This window comes from Eptatretus burgeri, chromosome 16 (genome assembly GCF_056783735.1).
Source record: "Eptatretus burgeri isolate ZD-2024b chromosome 16, Ebu_testis_v1, whole genome shotgun sequence".
NCBI classification, from domain to species: domain Eukaryota; kingdom Metazoa; phylum Chordata; class Myxini; order Myxiniformes; family Myxinidae; genus Eptatretus; species Eptatretus burgeri.
In genome coordinates, this window is record NC_140976.1 from 52,238,007 (window position 1) to 52,258,590 (window position 20,584).

General features: G+C 41.1%; 1 protein-coding gene across 2 annotated transcripts in view; it reads right to left on the reverse strand.

The window, feature by feature from the left end:
- The window catches only part of LOC147011068 (double C2-like domain-containing protein alpha), a 431,659-nt gene that overhangs the window by 42,729 nt on the left and 368,346 nt on the right, over window positions 1-20,584 (reverse strand). For both annotated transcript variants that reach the window (XM_085859768.1, XM_085859769.1), the window contains one exon: window positions 8,065-8,191. In XM_085859768.1, the coding sequence (XP_085715894.1) occupies window positions 8,065-8,191 (127 nt within the window). The remainder of the gene's footprint in view (window positions 1-8,064; window positions 8,192-20,584) is intronic.

Sequence of the window (20,584 nt, forward strand, 5' to 3'; positions counted from 1 at the left end):
CCATGACATCTGCCCACTCTACGAGCAATTATTACCGAGATGGAAGGTAATTTACGCCATGGTGAAATATAGCTCTCCTGTAACAAGAATAAGTACCATTGCTCTTTTGCAGAATCGGGAAGTAAAATAAACAACAACCTGTTCTGAAGAAGTACACATCAGTGTTTTCACATTTGAGCTTCTTTTGACGACGGAATGTTTTCAAAGGTTCAAAGGAATGTTTTCATTTGAAGCGAGAAGTCGAGAAAAGCCGTGCATCTGGCAATCATTTTTATCCAGCACATAAAAAATGGCCCCACCACCACGCTATCGATGATGACGTCACAATCAACATCCGATTTGAATCTCCGTCACACCGGGCCAACCATCTTCCTGACAGAATATGCAGAATCAAACAATTATTTTCGAGGTTCTTGAGTGGTCGTAGCTGCAGGATTAACGGATGATTGGTCGTCGAGATTTCAAGGCCCTGTGCCGGTACAAGCCGAAGCCCGGAGAATGCTAATGTGGTGGACTCGTGGTGAGGGAATGCAGGACAGGTGCTTTTCAGGCACGTGTAAAGAAAAGGGGAGAATATTTGTCATATCCTGACCATTTCATTCTTACACCTCAAAGCAGATGCGACGCTTGGGCCGACAGCTATGGGAAATGTCAAACCGACTCTGGGGGAAGAAGCAGTGATGTATTACAGTTTTCTGATGGTGCATACGGATAATATTTGTGCTCCTATGAAAGCAGGTGAAAAGTCATTATCACATCAGTAAAAGTCACATGCATGGGAAGTAACCTCCTTTCACATGATCCACCATTACAAGTCACATGTCAAAAATAATTTTTAAAAATCGGATTTGAAAAGTGAAAGTCCTTCGATGTGCGTTTGGCTTCACACTTGCATCGACACCGCGCAATGTTAGTGCCATTCAAAGGGGGTAATAAAACACCCCAAGGTTCGGTACATTTTTCATTACAATTTCTTATGTAACATAGTAGATAACATTATTATCCATTGCCATTGCGAATCGGTCATTGCAAAATCTTCACTTTAATTTCTCATCGATAATAAGAAGTGTCTGCCATTGCCAGGTGCCTTCCTGTCCTTAAATTAGTACTCAATTTCATCCCTTCACTACCATCCTCTCTTCATTGTTTTCTGTCTATTTTCATTATCCTTTGTATATTTGTTAGCAACGGATAAATACATTTATGAGAAATCTGAGCTGTGCATTTCAAAAGCAATCCTTTCACACAGCCTCCACAACAGCCCCCTGGCTGGCGGGATGTACTCGAGGTACGCACACTCACCTCGAAGCTGCCTCGCTTGGGTTCGAATCTTGACCCGGCTATCAACTGTCAGCTCGGTGTTTCACAGGCAGGGCGATTCATCAATGTGTGTGCGCCGTCCTTCGGATGGACGTTAAACTGGGTGTCCCATCTGTCGGCATTAGTTGAACGAAGATGATGATAACCGTCACTTTAAACAGTGAAGTGCAGCTTCCACCGATATCTGAGCAGGACTCAAATCAGTGATTGGAGGAAAATTACTGTACCTTGAAAAAATAATAATAATAACCTTCCTCATATCAGGGATAATGTTTCATAGTGAAAGAGGGTATGCAGTATCAGCAATGATAAACTATCAGCCATGTATTTGTACCACAAATGTCTACCTCGGTTTTTGGGGAGAAGGTATTCCAACCCGCACACCTCTCAAAAGTTCACAATCTATGCATTGCGCACTGACCCAACATTGAATGTTGATTATGAACGTGTGGAGCCATCACACGACACAAATTATAATCATACGAGTTGTTATTAACACGCAAATTGGCCTATAAAACCTCTTGATGTCACATACAAAATTGGGACACCACCACCACCATCACCACCACTAAACGACTACTACTACTACAGCACCAATTATTCCATATTTCTTGTGTGGTGTGCTGGGGAAAGTCTTTGGCCCAAGTCTTTCATGAACAAGCTGGATATACCTGACATTCATTCTACTGAAGGTGTCAGAAGTTTGACCAGGGTGCCGGCGATAACCTGCCTACTCCTTGCGAAAGACACTGTGGGATTTTTTAACATCTTCCGACAACTAATGCTGGAAGACGTCGTCTCCAGTTTAACGTCCCTCTGAGTGACAGAAAATATTGATGAACCGCTCTGCATGCGAAAACACCTGCGTGACAATTTATACCTGGGTGAAGATTCAAACCCAGACTCGCGCATGATTATAAACTATCCTTCCAGCTAATTCAAAGGGAGATGCAAGAAAACATTAACATTCGATACAAAAGATTGCAAACTGTTTTCACTTTTGTGCAGAGTGAACGTTTGTGTGGTATTTCTTTCTACGCACGCCATCAAGCTCTCTGAGCCGTATTTTGAAACCTGGTCACAAGACATTAGCTTTGCGGGTTAGCCAAAGTGGTCTCGGTTAACGATCTTTTGCTGTAACATGAAAAGTCGGAAAACAAAGGCTTTCTATTTCCTGTGGTTAAGTATTTGAATGTTCACACTGGAGCAAATGCGGTTCTTTAGAATTTGAAGAAACATCATTTAAAACCCGTTTATACAATTTGATTTCTTGGTTTCTACGAGTGTGAAAAGGACCTTTGCTCAAACATCCTCTGCATGTAACATTCATCAGAAAATCCACAAGCGTTGAAAGATTGGCTGATAAATTTTTTAGTCGGCCTGTTTCCTATTCACATCGAAACTGATGGCTCATAATGTTTATTGCCCAGGTTCAAATCCAATACAACTTGTTCATTATCAACAAATGTCCTTGGAACTCGCATTAAAGTACACCGACATTTACGTCCTGCACGTTATTCATGCACAAGCTCCGGCAATGAGCATTCTCAATAACTGGCATTGCAATACACATTCATAAGAAAACGCAAACATCTCCCCCAATTTGCAATCCTCAAGAAATAGAATGAACAAGTCTGAGACAATGTGATAATGATTGACCAAGTTATAAAAATGATCAACATGATGTGGTACGAGTGACAGGTTATTAGCTGCAAAATGTCGAAAACCCGGTTTCGTTCAACAACTTTAAAAATTTGACCTTTGCATAACCTTTAAAGGTCACAAAACAATGTTGTGGACATTAAAATAAAGAAACAGGATACGTGCTATAGCTTAATGGAGTTAGTTTGTCGAAGAAGGTCGAAAACCCGGTTTGATTCCCACTACTTTGAAAATTTGACCTTTGTGAACTTTAAAGGTCAAAGGTCAAGGATTATCACCTTTGATGCAAAACTTCGTCTGGAACATTCCAGGAACAATATAACGTCATATAGGCTACATGGCATTTCACACTCCTCGGATTATCCATACTTTGATGAAGTCAGCGTAAAAACAATCTTGAAGGGGGCGCCACGGGCAAGGTGTTCGAGATAGAGCAAAATGGTTTCAAGACTTTAGGTGGGGAATGACCTCGAGATTATGCATAAAAATATTGTTATCCCAGCTCTCAAAGTTTGGGTGGTCGTATTATTTTTATGTCAAAATTCGAGATTTTAAAAGTTCGTGACCTTGTGACCTTGACCTTGTGGCCTTGACCTTGCGATGAAAATGAAAAATCGAGCTCTGTGGGGCGATGCAGGTGCCAATGGGCTAACCAGATAATGAAACCCCTGTCAGATTCGACAAACCCCTTAGGAGAAGTTGCAAATTGAAATCAGCTACCCCCTAAAAACACGTTTTTGGGCGTGGCTCCACCCATAATGGGTGCACCATGCCCATTTTCAGGAAAACACAACTAGATCATGATATAAACGTCCCACCAAAATTTCATCAGGATCACATCAAAACCCAAGGAGCTATGCTCAGGACAGACAGACAGACAGACAAGCCGGTAGGCGGACATGGGTAGTCGACTACCCAATAGAACCTGACGCGATGGGCCCCTTTGATGGGTAATGACCTGAGGATTAAGCACAAGAAAATTCATGATTCTAGCTTCAAGGGTTAATGCTACAGATTGTTTTTTACGTTAAAATACCCCCACATTTAGAGGTTTTCCAGCCGTTGTGAGGAAACGGAGAGGTCCATAGCAACGGTTCTTCTCACACATAACTAGGACATACCATGAACCTACCATACCAGTTTGATGTATATCTGACTCATAGTCTCTGAGATATAACGAACTTCGTTTTTTTTATTGTTTTCGACCAGGGTTCATTCAATGTCTATCTTCTCCGATAGTTTTCATAGGATCCGGCTGGAAATTTTTGACAATATGGCTGAATGTACTGCCCACAGTCTGTCATGACCCGATTTTTGATTTTCGAAAAAATAAGTTTTTTTATGATTTTTCAAAAATTTCAAAGTCCCATTGCTAGGCAACGGTGGTGTCCATAGCTACGGTTCTCATTTGTACACAACTAGGTCATGGTATGAACCTACCAACCAAGTTTAATCGAAATCGCCATAGTATTAACGGAGAACTGGACCGAACAGGCAGACAGACAGACAAGCCGGTAGGCGGACATGGGTAGTCGACTACCCAATAGAACCTGACATGTTGGGCCCGTTCGATAGGGAATGACCTGAGGATTACGCACAAGAAATTTCATGATTCCAGCTTCAATGGTTAATGCTTCAGATTGTTTTTTCGTTAAAATACCCCCACATTTAGAGGTTTTTCGGCCGTTGGTAGGCAACGGAGGGGTCTATAGCAACGGTTCTTTCTCACACATAACTTGAACATACCATGAACCAACCATACCAGTTTCATGTATATTTGACTCATAGTCTCTGAGATATAACGAACTTCGTTTTTTTATTGTTTTCGACCAGGGTTCATTCAAAGTCTATCTTCTCTGACAGTTTTCATAGGATCCGGCTAGAAATTTTTTACAATATGTCGGAATGTACTGCCCACAGTCGCTCGTGGCCCGATTTTTGGTTTTCGAATAAATAATTTTTTTATGATTTTTCTAAAATTTCAAAGTCCTGTTGCTACGCAACGGTGGTGTCCATAGCAACGGTTCTCATTTGCACACATCTCGGTCATGGTATGAACCTACCAACCAAGTTTCATCAAAATCGCCATTGTATTAACGGAGCACTGGACCGAACAGAGGGACAGACAGACAGACAAACAAGCCGGTCGGCGGACATGGGTAGTCGCCTACCCAATAGAACCTGATGTGATGGGCCCGATCGATGGGGAATGACCTGAGGATTAAGCACAAGAAAATTCAGGATTCGAGCTTCAAGGGTTAATGCTGCAGTTTGTTTTTTCGTTAAAATACCCCACATTTAGAATTTTTTCGGCCGTTGCTAGGCAACGGAGGGGTCCATAGCAACGGTTCTTTCTCACACATAACTAGGACATACCATGAACCTTCCATACCAGTTTCATGTATATCTGACTCATAGTCTTTGAGATATAACGAACTTCGTTATTTTATTGTTTTCGACTGGGGTTCATTCAAAGTCTATCTTCTCCGACAGTTTTCATAGGATTCGGCTGGAAATTTTTGAGAATATGGCTGAATGTACTACCCACAGTCACTCATGGCCCGATTTTTTATTTTAGAAAAAATATTTTTTTATGATTTTTCAAAAAATTAAAAGTCCCGTTGCTTGGCAACGGTGGTGTCCATAGCAACGGTTCTCATTTGCACACAACTTGGTCATGGTATGAACCTACCCAAAAAGTTTCATCAAAATCGCCAATGTATTAATGGAGCACTGGACCGAACAGACAGACAGACAGACAAACATATCGACGGAAAAACTCATTATAAGGGTAGAACAAATTTCAAAATTTTAAAAAAAACAAAAACATTTTCGACTGGATCGACTACTCAACATATCGACTGAAAAAGTGATAATAAGGGTAGAACAAATTTCAAAAAAAAATTATTTTGAAAAGTTTTTTCGACTACATCGACTTCCCAACAGACAAGCCGGTAGGCGGACATGGGTAGTCGACTACCCAATAGAACCTGACGTGATGGGCCCGTTCGATGGGGAATGACCTGAGGATTAAGCACAAGAAAATTCATGATTCTAGCTTCAAGGGTTAATGCTGCAAATTGTTTTTTCGTTAAAATACCCCCACATTTAGAGGTTTTTCAGCCATTGCTAGGTAACAGAGGGGTCCATAGCAACGGTTCTTTCTCACACATAACTAGGACATACCATGAACCTACCATACCAGTTTCATGCATATCTGACTCAGTTTCTGAGATATAACGAACTTCGTTATTTTATTGTTTTCGACCAGGGTTCATTCAAAGTTTTTCTTCTCCGACAGTTTTCATAGGATCCGGCTGGAAATTTTTGACAATATGGCTGAATGTACTGCCCACAGTCACTCGTGGTCCGATTTTTGATTTTCGAAAAAATAAATTTTTTGATTTTTCAAAAAATACAAAGTCCCGTTGCTCGGCAACGGTGGTGTCCATAGCAACGGTTCTCATTTGCACACAACGAGGTCATGGTATGAACCTATCAACCAAGTTTCATCGAAATCGCCATTTAAAATACTTGATAATAAGGGTAGAACAAATTTAAAAAAATAAATTTCGACTCGATTGACTACCCAACAAACATATCAACGGAAAAACTGATACTAAGGGTAGAATAAATTTCAAAAAATATATATTTTTTTAATTTTTTTTTTCGACTGGATCGACTACCCAAACAAACATTGATAGAAATACTGATGATAAGGGTAGATCAAATTTCAATTTTTTTTTTTTGAAAAAATTTTTTTTCGACTGGATTGACTACCCAACAGACATACAGACAGACAGACATCCAGACAGACAGACATACAGACAGACAGACAGACATACAGACAGACAGACAGACAGACAGACACACAACAATAACGAATATAGTGGTCACTTTTTTTTGTGAAAATATTTTTTCGTGAACCAAAAATGACAAGTGTAGACAACCTGTGATCTAACACCTTGAAATTATCATTCCTTTGTTGGACCAGATTTTTCCCTTGACCCATGTAAAAATCAAGTCACCTTCTTGAAAACCTAAGTCAGAACTGATTAAAATGCATGAAAACATTTTACAAATGCAGGTAAATGCAAACAATAACGAAGTGGCCACATAAAACAGGTGGCCACATACTCAAGGTTATTGACAATCACAAAATAGTGCTCCTACGAAACCTGAATGCAGAGTATTTTGTCCACATAAGACAGGTTTACCAATTAGTGAGGTCGGATCAGGCTACAAGTAGGCTGGCTTAACCCTTCCAAGAAGGCTGCTGAAACCACAGAATGTGCATCATCAACTATGAATCAATCAATCAATCAATCAACATCAATCAACATGTGAAAACATAAACTTTTGATAAATCCTGAAACTAAGATGACCAACATCTTCTTGCTTTAGTCTGAAGAGCTGTGGCAAAGCTTTGTGTGGAACGGCTTCAATAAAAAATAAATGCCTGCAAAGCCAGAAACTTTAATTTCTGTACAATTGACCCCTGCATATAATCCAGATTGCTCATCAACATCATGATTTGGATTGTTCTAAAGCAAATTTATGCCAAATCTCATCTTGATCGACTCAAATACAAGGGGATGGGCAAGGCAAAAAGTGTGATTCATCGTTTCGCCTTTACTTTGACACCTTGAAGTTTAAAACCTTGAAATTTGAACGGGGCCGAAATCGAGAAAAGAAAAAAGGGTTTCTTCATTTACAAATTTGAAGAGGATTGGTTCAGAAACGAATGAATGGTATGCAATTGTAACTTGTTGGAAAGAAAGAACGAAAGAGGAGAAGAAAAATGAAGGATTCACAATCGTACATGCCCTGCCTGGTCTGTAGGAGGAGGGGAGACATAAAATAGAAAGGTACACCTGCCCTGAAAGTCAATTTGAAGAGGAATAGGCTCTCAAACCCCATTCAAGCGATTGTGGGTGAATGAGCACAGCACATTACCGTGACTGTACATGGATGCAGATGCAACAGATCAAAGCGTGATATGACCTTAAGGTGACACATCATGTTAATGACAATGGAAATGTATACCTATTTACTGCAGCAGTAACAGACAAACATGAGTACCGGTAATTGTCTCTCCAAGCAAATGTTGCAGTTTTTGGTCTGGTTGGGTTTGACTTTTTTCAGTGGAATGCGCGTTTCCCCGATGAACTCATTATGTCCAAACTTATCTTCATCACACACCGAGATCCTGCGGGAGGAAGGGGAGGCAAGGAAGAAGGGAGGAAGAGTGAGAGTTGCCATTGATGACCCAGGGAGGAGGGAATAAGTGGTGGGAAGGATTTTCTGCACAATTTTCAGATGTGCAAGAGAAACGACAGCTTGGAGGGGACATAGTCATGCAATAGTAAGGACGTATCGGATGGGCAGATTATGGCCTCTTGGATATGTCTGGATTCTGGGTTTGATTCACGGGAGAAATACATTTAGATTGAAAATGCTTTTTCGGTGCCGTGCTGCATTTGAGATCACATTAAACCTTGGAATTCACATTAAGCCGGCTGCCCCGTCTGCAGTCTTTCGAGTGCAAAATATTACACAGTATTTTTTTCGAGAAGGCATTTCAGCCAATGGGCTGACAGGATAGCTTAGAGGCATTTGCGAAACCACCCAGCATAATCCGAACCACCAACCTTGCACAGGGACTGCTTCATCAGTATCGTCGCTCTCTACAAGGATAGTCCACTTACCCTGGCCACAAAAATCATCATCGTAACCCATAAATTATTAAATTAATTAAAAGGTACGTATGTGGATGTTTGTTGTGATGGCGTGTGGATGATAAGCTTGTTAAATTAAAATATACACAAGTTAACAGATCATGTGAATGAGATGAAGTTGAATACATTTATTTATTTTTTATTTAAAAAGGATCTCAATTTCATCCAAGCTTGAAGGTACAAATGACCTGGTAATATAATTTCCATGTCTGAAGATGGAAGAGACATGTTTGTCTGAACCAGGTTTTTACAAGTACATGGTCATTTAAGCTTTTAAAATTCAGATCGAACGAACATACCAAGAAGCTACACTTGGAACAATAGTAGTGAGAACAACCTGAACTTGGAAAGAAAGTCTGACGGACACAACAGAGTGATTTAATTAAAACAGGCTTTATGGTCTTTACCCGTAAACAAAGTGGAAGGTAAAGCGAGAGCCTAGGAAGTCAGACTACAAGTCTGTGCTGCCTGCCAATCTGGCCATACTTTGATGCACCACTACCCTCCCTCTGGAAAATCTAAATAACAAGCTCAGGGGCTCAAGATGCACCTTGCGTTCGCCTCACAATCGAGTGTACAAGGAGCTGTCGACATAACTTTAGTGTTCCTCAGAATAACCACAAGGACTTTAACATGATGGACACCCTCCAGAGGGCCAAGGCAATAACCGCCACTGCCTTCTGAATGCATGGGTCCATCGGCGGTCATCATAACAAGGCCTTGCAGAAGAAAAAAAACAATCAGAAATCAGGAAAACAAGTTCGGGCTCCAAAAAAATCTTAAAGTAGGAAATTATGTTGATATGTTTCAAATATTGTGCGACGGCAATGCCCTCTTCCACGACTCTGGCCTTTTTTGCTCCGATTTTGGTTCAACACTCGAAACGTCAGCTTGTCCTTGCTTCCCAATGTGGCTGGCAGACTTCGATGAACCTTCTGTTGATTCCATCCATTGTTCTAGTTGGAAGCTGATGCAGGACTACATGTACTATACTGTAGTACACTATTAAGACCAGTTCTCCGTTCTGTTTTTACTCCACTTTGAAAAGGCCTGGGACTTGCATTATTGTGTGTTCGTTCAATCGCCTGTGGATAATCACCTTGGATTCGCACGGACGAAGCGCCTACGGTGTGGGTGGCCATTTTAAGCATGCGGCACACAGCAGGCAATCGATTACAATTTTTCAAATGTGCACCAGAGAAGTACTTCATGCTCTAGACTTTAGAGATCAATATATAAAAGGCTGAACATTCAAATCATCTAAGAACAGGAATACAACTAAAAAAAACAACGACTACTACCACCACCACCACAATTACAAAATACTACTATTCCTACTATTCTGAACAGCCACAATTATTCCCAACTTCTTGTGAGGTCAGCTGTGGAACGTTTTGCTTCAAGTCTTTCACAAACTGGCTGGTCAGGCATGATATTCAACTGAATGTGACATGAATTTATAATTTGTTCAAGATGCAAGCAATAACATGTCTACTCTTGGCAAAAGGCACCGCGAGATCTTCAACATCCACCGACGTCAGTGCTGGTCAATGGGTCCTCCTGATTAACATCCCGAGGGACGGCGTACATATCGATGTGTCTCCGAGCGTGCAAAATACAAAGATGACAGTTTATAGCTCGGTCGAGATTTGAACCCAGCTAGACAGCTCAAAGGTGAGTGCGCGGACATTCAAGCTACCCTGCCAGTCCCCATTACAAGAAGTAATACCAGTTCACAATATCCAAGTCCGGCTCATCCATGTATCGACAAAAACCACCAAGGCAAACTCACAATCCTCTTGTATGCTCAGCATGCCCAAAGCATCCAACAGGCCTGCCAGGAATAAATTTACAGGAGAGAGGTTTGTGACATCCCTTAACAGACTGCACATTTTCATGCGGCAGCAGGAGCATCACAGACAAAATGCATCAAGACTAGAATGCTCAATGACAGTCCTGTTTAGAAATGAGATCAAGAAAAAAAATATCCCTCTTGGCATAAAGTTAAAAAAGGCATAAAGCTATTTTGGGGATCAAATTTAAATTTGATATATCCTTAACCTGAATGTTGATTATAAGGAATAGAATAAGGAATATTTTAGTCTTAGTTTGAAGTCAATTAAACCATTTTTGACGAAGTTAAGACCGTAAAATGATTTTGACCTGTCAAGGCCAGGACGGAAGGTCAAAGGTCATGGTATCAAATGAAAGCCAATAAAGGACTTGATATATGTCTTCCATAGTAAACACGCATATTCCTAACCTTTTTTGATTTATAATGGAAAATATGTAATTTTGACCGATGACATCATAATGCTTGAATGTGCATCATAATGCATAATGCTTGATTTTGACTCTAGACTTTCATTGCCCACCTGTGAATAAAATTTGACAGTGTTTGAGCGAGCTGTTTTCCCGTAAAGTTGTATTTTCGCAACCATGTTTTAGTTTTAATGGAAAAAAAAAAAAAATGCAATAAGCCTGGTGTTGGCGCAGTGGTTAGGGCAGTGGCTTGGGACCCAAGAGGTCCTGAGTTCAAGCCCCGGTGGGACACTGAATTAATATATGTATGTATATGTATATATATATAATGTGTATATATATATATATATATATATATATATATATATATATATATATATATATATATGTATGTATGTATATATAAAACCAAGTCGAAAACACCAGGGGGTTGACTCAGCCTGCCATCCTTCCGAGGTCGGCGAAATGAGCACCAGTTGTACTGGGCCCGGTGTATGCCCCGGTTAGAATAGGTGTACCATATCCCTGTGTGTCCTAAGAGGCGACCAGGGTTGCGTCAGGAAGGGCATCCGGCGTAAAAACCTATGCCAAATCATTATGCGGACAACAAAACGAATTTCCATACCGGATCGGTCGAGGCCCGGGTTAGCAACGACCGCCACCGGTACCGGTGGTCAGCAGGGTACCAGTGGAAATTGTGCTACTGCTGGGCGAAGGAGGAGAAGGAGACGGGGAAGGCGAGTCCGGAGGCAGTGGGAGAGGGGGAAGGGTAGAAGTGTGCAGGTGAGAGTTGGAACTCTGAATGTTGGGACGATGACTGGCAAAGGGCGAGAGTTGGCTGATATGATGGAGAGAAGAAAGGTGGACATACTATGTGTACAAGAGACCAAGTGGATGGGGAGTAAGGCGAGGAGCATTGGAGGTGGTTTCAAACTGTTCTACCATGGTGTGGATGGGAGGAGAAATGGTGTCGGGGTAATCCTGAAGGAAGATTATGTCAAGAGGGTATTGGAGGTGAGGAGAGTGTCTGACCGAGTGATGAGTGTGAAGTTGGAAAATGAAGGGGTGATGATGAATGTCATCAGTGCATATGCCCCACATATGGGGTGTGAGATGGAATATAAAGAAGATTTCTGGAGTGAGTTAGATGAAGTGGTGGAGAGTGTATCCAAGGATGAAAGAGTGGTGATTGGAGCAGATTTCAATGGACATGTTGGGGAAGGGAATAAAGAGGATGAGGAGGTGATGGGGAGGTACGGTCTCAACAAGAGAAATGTGGAAGGGCAAATGGTGGTAGAGTTTGCAGAAAGAATGGAAATGGCAGTGGTAAACACGTATTTCAAGAAGAAGGAGGAACACAGGGTGACATACAAGAGTGGAGGAAAGTGCACAAAGGTGGAATACATCTTAAGTAGGAGATGCAACCTGAAAGAGATTAGTGACTGTAAGGTTGTGGCAGGGGAGAGTGTAGCTCGACAGCATCGATTGGTGGTCTGTAGGATGACTTTAGAGGTGAGGTTGAGGAAGAGAGTGAGGGCTGAACCAAGGACCAGATGGTGGAAGCTGAAGGAGGAAGACTGTTGCGTGAAATTTAGGGAGGAGGTGAGACAGGCGTTGGATGGTGGTAAAGATGGGTGGGATGATTGGGCAACGACAGCAGAAGTTGTGAGGGAGATAGCTAGGAAGGTACTTGGTGTGACATCTGGACAGAGGAAGGAAGATAAGGAGACTTGGTGGTGGAATGAGGAAGTACAGAAAAGTATAAGGAAGAAGGGGTTGGCGAAAAAGAAGTGGGATAGTCAGGGAGATGAAGAAAGTAGGCAGGAGTACAAGGAGTGGCATCGAAAAGCAAAAAGAGAGGTGGCTAAGGCCAAGGAAAAGGCATATGACGAGCTGTATGAGAAGTTGGATACAAAAGAAGGGGAAAAGGATTTATACCGATTGGCAAGACAGAGGGACCGAGCTGGGAAGGATGTGCTGCATGTTAGGGTGATAAAGGACGCAAATGGGAATGTGCTGACGAGCGAGGAGAGTGTGTTGAGAAGGTGGATGGAGTACTTTGAGGAGCTGATGAATGAAGAAAATGAGAGAGAGAAGGTTGGAAGAAGTGGAGATAGTGAATCTGGAAGGGGGGTGGATCAGTAAGGATGAAGTGAGGACTGCTATGAAGAAGATGAAAAGTGGAAAGGCGGTTGGCCCAGATGGTATACCAGTGGAGGAATGGAAGTGCTTAGGAGAGATGGCAGTGGGGTTGTTAACCAGATTGTTTAATAAAGTCTTGGAAAGTGAGAGGATGCCGGAGGAGTGGAGATTAAGTGTACTGGTTCCGATTTTCAAGAATAAGGGTGATGTGCAGAGCTGTGGAAATTACAGAGGGATAAAGATAAAGGGTGTGCTGCTGCCAGTACCTGTGCGGGATAACCAAAGTCCGAGTCTTCTGGTCCTTGGTGCTTCCAGTCTTGCTCTATGGATGTGAGACTTGGACTCTGACCAGGGATCTCAGATGGAGCCTTAATACTTTTGGTGCCAGGTCTCTTCGGAGAATACTTGGGTCTCACTGGTTGGAATTTGTGTTCAATGAGCGGATGCTCAGTGAGACTTAAATGAGTTTTCTTACTTGTGTAGTCCGTGAGCATCAGCTTCGGCTGTAAGGACATGTGGCTCATTTTCCTGATGCTGATCCCCCTAACCAGATTCTCTCAGCGAGGGAGTCTCGTGAGTGGAGGAGGCCAATGGGCCGATCACGTGCTTCATGGTTGCAGCAGGTTGATCAGCATCTTAAGGAGATGTGATGGGCTAGGCATCTGCCTGGGAGATGGCCAGATGGAGGCCCCTGGAGTACCGGCGGAAAGTGGACATGGCGACATGCTGCTCCAGTGCATGCTCCTATACCTGACCTAAATTTTAGAAATTAGGCCTGTGTTGACTTTTTGACCTTAAAATTAATTGGTAGTTGAAGCAGCTACCTGACATGAAAATGCTCTTCAAATTTTAAGTCAATCGGATGAAAATTTAGGATTTTAGAAAATTTGGCACAAATTGACCTTATGGCCTATGTTGATGTTTTGACCTAAGATAACCTCAAAAGTAACAGGTGATTGAATTCACTGACCTGACATGAAAATGCTCTTCAAATTTCAAGTCAATCGGATGAAAATTGCGGATTTCAGAAAATTTGGCCTATGTTGACCTTTTGGTTTAGGTTGACCTCAAAATGAATATTTGATTGAGTTTGGCGAACTCATGTGCAAATGTTCTTCAGATTTCAAGTCAATCGGATGAAAATTGAGAATTTTAGAAACAACATATAAATTTGGCCTATTTTGAGTTGACCTTATGGCCAATGTTGACCTGTTGACCTAAGATAACCTCAAAAAATAATAGGTGGTCGAATTCACTGACCTGATTTGCAAATTCTGTTCAAATTTCAAGTCAATCAGATGATATTTGAGGATTTTAGAAAATTTGGCTCAAATTGGCCTATTGGCCAATGGAGACCTTTTCGGTCGACCAAATTTTAAGAAACTTCAATGTGCGACCGTTGCAGGTTCAGTGACATTAATCTCTGAAGATTTCAGAATGATCAGTTGAGTGGTTTGGGCTGGAGGCGAGCGCACAGACAAACAAACGTACAAGTAGACAAACACACTAACAAACAAATGGAGGCAATCAACATACTTGCAAAAAAAATAAAATAATGATTGCCAAGTAACAAACGGACCCAAATTCAATACCCTCTCCTTTGGCGATGGTAATTATATGCATTGCTATTCTTCTCTCTGTCCATTCGACAGATTACAAAGAAATGTTGCCAAGATCAGCTTAACGGAAAACCTAAGCAATCCCAGGAGGAATACGGTCATCAAATATTGTTGCTATCGGAGGAGCAGGTGAAATGGACAAACTTCTCAATGGCATTTATGAACACATGGATAACATTTCTACATAGAAGAAAACTAGAGGTGAGGGGACATTGAACCCATCACCCCAGTGCTGCATCTCAAGCCAGAGACTGGTCCATCTCTCTTTCTTTTCAAATAATATTTTCTAAATACATTCTGAATTATTGAATTTCACCCTTTTCTTTTATAATCACCAGTTATTTTATCTTGTAATCAAATAGGATAGAGCTGAGGAAGCACACCTACATTTGAGTTGTCGAGCCTGGGTTTGGCATCCGACTTGATGATAAACCACCCGATGAGTGCTTCGCATGCACGTTGTTGCATCACAAAGTGCACCATCCCTCAGATTGACATTAAACTAAGTGTCCTGGGATTCCATCTGCTAGTACGAGTTAGTGGATGTTGAATATCTCACGGTGTCTTTCACGGAGAGTAGCCAAGCTCTCGCTATTACCTTGATTAAATTCCAAATTCCTGCTTCTCTCAGTGAATTTCAAGGCCTCTCGAGCCATGTCATCAAAGACTTGGGCCACAAACGGACACTGGCTGAATCTTCAAGATGGTAGTAATAATTGGGGGTATTACAGTGATGGATGGTAGTCATCATAGTAGTAGTAGTAGTAGTAGTAGTAGTAGTAGTAGTAGTAGTAGTAGTAGTAGTAGTAGTAGTAGTAGTAGTAGTAGTAGTAGTAGCAGCAGCAGCAGCAGCAGCAATCTTATACTAGTCTGATATGTGTTGCTATTCCATTTAATGCCTTCCATTGCTCTGCAATGAACATGCTCTATCTCCAGAAATATAATCTGTAGTTTCTATCTTTCCAATTTGCATGCGTATCTCCAAGTTTTTAAATCTCTAAAGCCATCCTTGCTGACGTTTTCCTGCAAACAACTTCATGGAATACGATTGAACTCCGATCCACAAACAGGTATTTACATATTAACAACAACATCAAAATGTAATGGGTGAAGAAAGGACTGCTGCCTTGGTAATACGAGTAACACCTTTAAAAGAATACTCCACGAGATAACCTATTCTGTGATTCCATGTTATCTCTCTGGCAATACCAAGTTGTAGGCAAGCCCTCCTGCTGCAAGAACCCCCAAGAACCATAAGCTCAGAAGGTAAATGAGGCTGTAAAACGAATACACAGTCATCAATCTCCTGTTCTACAGGATTGGAAGAAGATTACTAAAGAACAGGCCATTTGTTCAATCAAAACCTATTCAGGAAGTGACACGACCACATATTTTTCTTCCACGTATGAAGGAAAACGTGCTTTTTTTTAAAGGTGAGGAAACTGCTATCGAGGAGAATGTCTGTTTGAACTCCACAGCTGCCGCCGTGTATCAACCCTCAGCGATTGAATGCCATTCACAGAAAATATTACGATGTCGAGCACTGTTGGGGATCAAGGTAACAGACAACCTAGCCAGCTTGCACAATTGGCCACTCCAAGGAAGGCGGACGAATCACAATCCACACACGGATTGAATCCAAAAACAGTCATCAAGACATCTTAACCCAAATGCCACATTACACCAATTAATGGTGGAAGAATCAGCAAGGTGTGGAGAAAGTAGGAGGCAAGCCAATCGTGGGGTCAATCATCTTCGACCAACACAAAAATTATTAATTTTTGCAAGGAAGGAATTTAGGAGATGAAAGGGGCTGAGTAAATGTTATATGTATATATATATATATATATATATATATATATATATATATATATATATATATATATATATATATATATACAGTATATACGATCCCATTACCTGGTCTAAGAGAATTAAGTATTTTCAAGTTGAGGAAATTTGACTACCTGATAAAGTGACAGGGGAGAGTTGGGTGAGGGCACTGCAAAAAAACAAAAAGGCAAAACTGGAACTCAGAAAATAATTAACAGCAAGCTGTGTCCATCATTGAAATTATGTTTAAAAAAGAGACAAATACAGTGTTCTTCTGTAAATTCAAACAGGATTTCAGGTATAAATCCTCTTTAGCCTCTTTCCTCATGGACAATGGAAGAACGACTGATGCATGACTCAAAAACTGTATTAGAGAAAGCTCATTTGCATTGTATTTGGTATGGGTGCAAATTATTAAGATATACAGGTAGTGGACAAAAAAATTGGAAATATCAATGTGAAGTCACTTAATAGGACGTTGGACCACCACATGTGGCCAGTACAGCCTATATACATCATGGGATTGAGTCCACCAGTGACTGTAATTCGACAGGAGGGATGTGGCACCATTCTTCCATGAGAAAGTCAATCAACTCGCATCTTTTTGCTGGAGGTGGAAAACACTGTCTCAGGCATCATTGTAGAATATCCCATAAATGCTCAATTGGGTTCAGACATAGAGAATATATATATATATATATATATATATATATATATATATATATATATATATATATATATATATATATATATATATATATATATATATATATATATATATATATATATACATACACACAAACACACACATATGAGGCCCGGCGAGGAGGAGTGATGTAAGCGACATTTTTTAATGATATGATGATGATAGGCTCGGATGATAGGGGAAGGGTTAAAATAGTGCGATGTGGCATTAATTCCAAAATGGCCGATGTGGCCCTTGCATCACTAATCGCGGCGCCTCATATGTATGTATGTATGTATGTATGTATGTATGTATGTATGTATGTATGTATATGTATATATATATATATATATATATATATATATATATATATATATATATATATATATATATCCTGGTGTTGGCGTAGTAGTTAGGGTTGCGGCTTGGGATCCAATGGCTTGGCTTGGGATCCTGGGCCATGGTTTAGTGTAAAATTGGTAAGTTAAGGTTAAGATGTACTGTACATATGAGTGCGCCCCCGGCATGTCTGTCTTAGCGCCGGCAATTTTATTTAAGTCGTCCGTGTGAGTGGATTTGTTTAGGTAGTTACTCAGCCCTCAGGTTATTTATTTTGGGGACATGAATTCCATGAATGTCGCACTCAGGGATCCGTAGGTAAAACGTACTCGGGGAGAACTACACATGATGGCACACGAAAATTTGACGACTCGGGACGAGTCTGTAAAAAGGGGAGGGGTTAGTGTTGTGGTTGAGGAAATTCGCAAACCACCATTCAGGTCCTGTAGGTGAGATATCTCTGTAAGTACATGTGTAGTTAGCCCCAAACCCGTTGTTTAGAGGGAATAAATGTGATTCATTCGGGCTGCGACCCTTTAAGATAGCCATTTTTCTGTTCTGTCTTTATTTTGAACCAACCACGTCTCAACCGCCATCACACAACAACCACCAACGGCAACGCCGCTTCACAACAACAACAACGCCAAAAGCCACGACCTTTACCTTCACAACACCATCCCGCAACCATCGCATCACCGCCATTCCAAGCGTCACCGTGGCCAGGGACCGCCACTTTAGACCCTCCACCACCTTCGCCTCTCCTTCTGCGGCCATTCCCGCACCGCGTGTGGGCGCCGAGCGTCAGGCTGTCCTGGCCTCGTACAGGGTGCGCTCTCCTCCGCGGGTTTCGTTGGCACTGCTTGGAATGGGGTGGGAACGGGGCCCCCTTTCCGCACTATCTCAGCGCGGGGGGGAAAAGGGGGGGAATTGTTGATGCTCTGGGGAAAGAGGATAGCTGGCTTGCTTGGGTCCCGCGACGAGCGACTCCACTGCGACCTCGACCGCGCTTCCAGCTTCCCCTCTCTGCAGCTCGCCGACAGACTCCGAACCCCGTCAGACTGACTCTCCTCTAGACCCGTCTTGACTGTTGCTGCCACACTCTGCTGCTGCCACACTTCTCCACTTCGCCAGAGCCCAAAAAACTGACTGAATTCGCCCCGCGCTTGGTGCTTTATAGTACGGCAGGAAAATTTCATGCAAATTTCCACATGCAAATTTCCGGATCAGGATGAGCTCGGGGGCGGAGCCACGCTCGCCTATTGGATGGAGGAATAGTGGGCGTGAACCTCCCCTGATCCTCGAATTTGCATATATCGATTCTACTCCGATGCGCCTGGAGGCGGGGACAAATCGCCCCGCGCTTGCTGATAGGACGGATCAGAAGTGGGCGTGTATCATTCCTGATCCGACTTCTCCTCGGAAAGGCCGCCTTTTGCACCCGCGGCTCGGCACGCGTCCCGGACGAGGCCAGGACAGCCTGACGCTCGGTGCCCACAAGCGGTGCGGGAATGGCCGCAGAAGGAGAGGCGAAGGTGGTGGAGGGTCTAAAGTGGTGGTCCCTGACCACGGTGACGCTTGGAATGGCGGTGATGCGATGTTTGTGGGAGCGAGCTGTGAAGGTAAAGGTCGTGGCTATTGGCGTTGTTGTTGTTGTGAAGCGGCGTTGCGGTTGGTGGTTGTTGTGTGATGGCGGTTGAGATGTGGTTGGTTCAAAATAAAGATAGAACAGAAAAACGGCTATCTTAAAGGGTCGCAGCCCGAATCACATTTATTCCCTCAAAACAACGGGTTTGGGGCTAACTACACATGTACTTACAGAGATATCTCACCTACAGGACCTGAATGGTGGTTTGCGAATTTCCTCAACCACAACAATATAGATATATATATATACATATATATACATATATATATATATATATATATATATATATATATATATATATATATATATATATATATATATATATATATACTGTATATATATATATATATATATATATATATATATATATATATATATATATATATATATATATATATATATATATATATATATATATATATATATATATATATATATATATATATATATATATATATATATATATATATATATATATATATATATATATATATATATATATATATATATATATATATATATATATATATATATATATATATATATATATATATATATATATATATATATATATATATATATATATATATATATATATATATATATATATATATATATATATATATATATATATATATATATATATATATATATATATATATATATATATATATATATATATATATATATATATATATATATATATATATATATATATATATGTATATATATGTATATAACTATGTGTGTGTATATATATATATATATATATATATATATATATATATATATATATATATATATATATATATATATATATATATATATATATATATATATATATATATATATATCAGGACATGCAGTGTCAGGACACTGCTCGATATTGCTCTCCTCAGCTGGAACCAATGTATCATCACTGTTTCGGGGCCTACTCCAGTACAGCTCCTCATGGGCGGCCCCAGCAGTGCAGCATATGCACCACCAAGCGACATCAGCCCATATGCTCACCACCAGACATCATTGACCAGATATAGATCCCCAAAGACCTGCCTTTACAGGTGAATGGAATCATTGCACTCGCCTCTGCCTCCAAATCCACAATGAGGCTATCTCTGCTGCCTCCTGTAATTTCCTCACAGTATTCCTGTCTTGCTAAGATGACGCTCCAATCATGTTGAGGTACTTGCCACAAAACCCCGACAACCCACTTCCACTGGTAGCACATCACACATCCACCCACGGTCATCACACACTTCTCTTTCCTCTTCATACCTTCACAACTTTCTTTTAGATGCCCATTCCATATTTCCTTCCCATGGTACTGTCAGCTCAACGG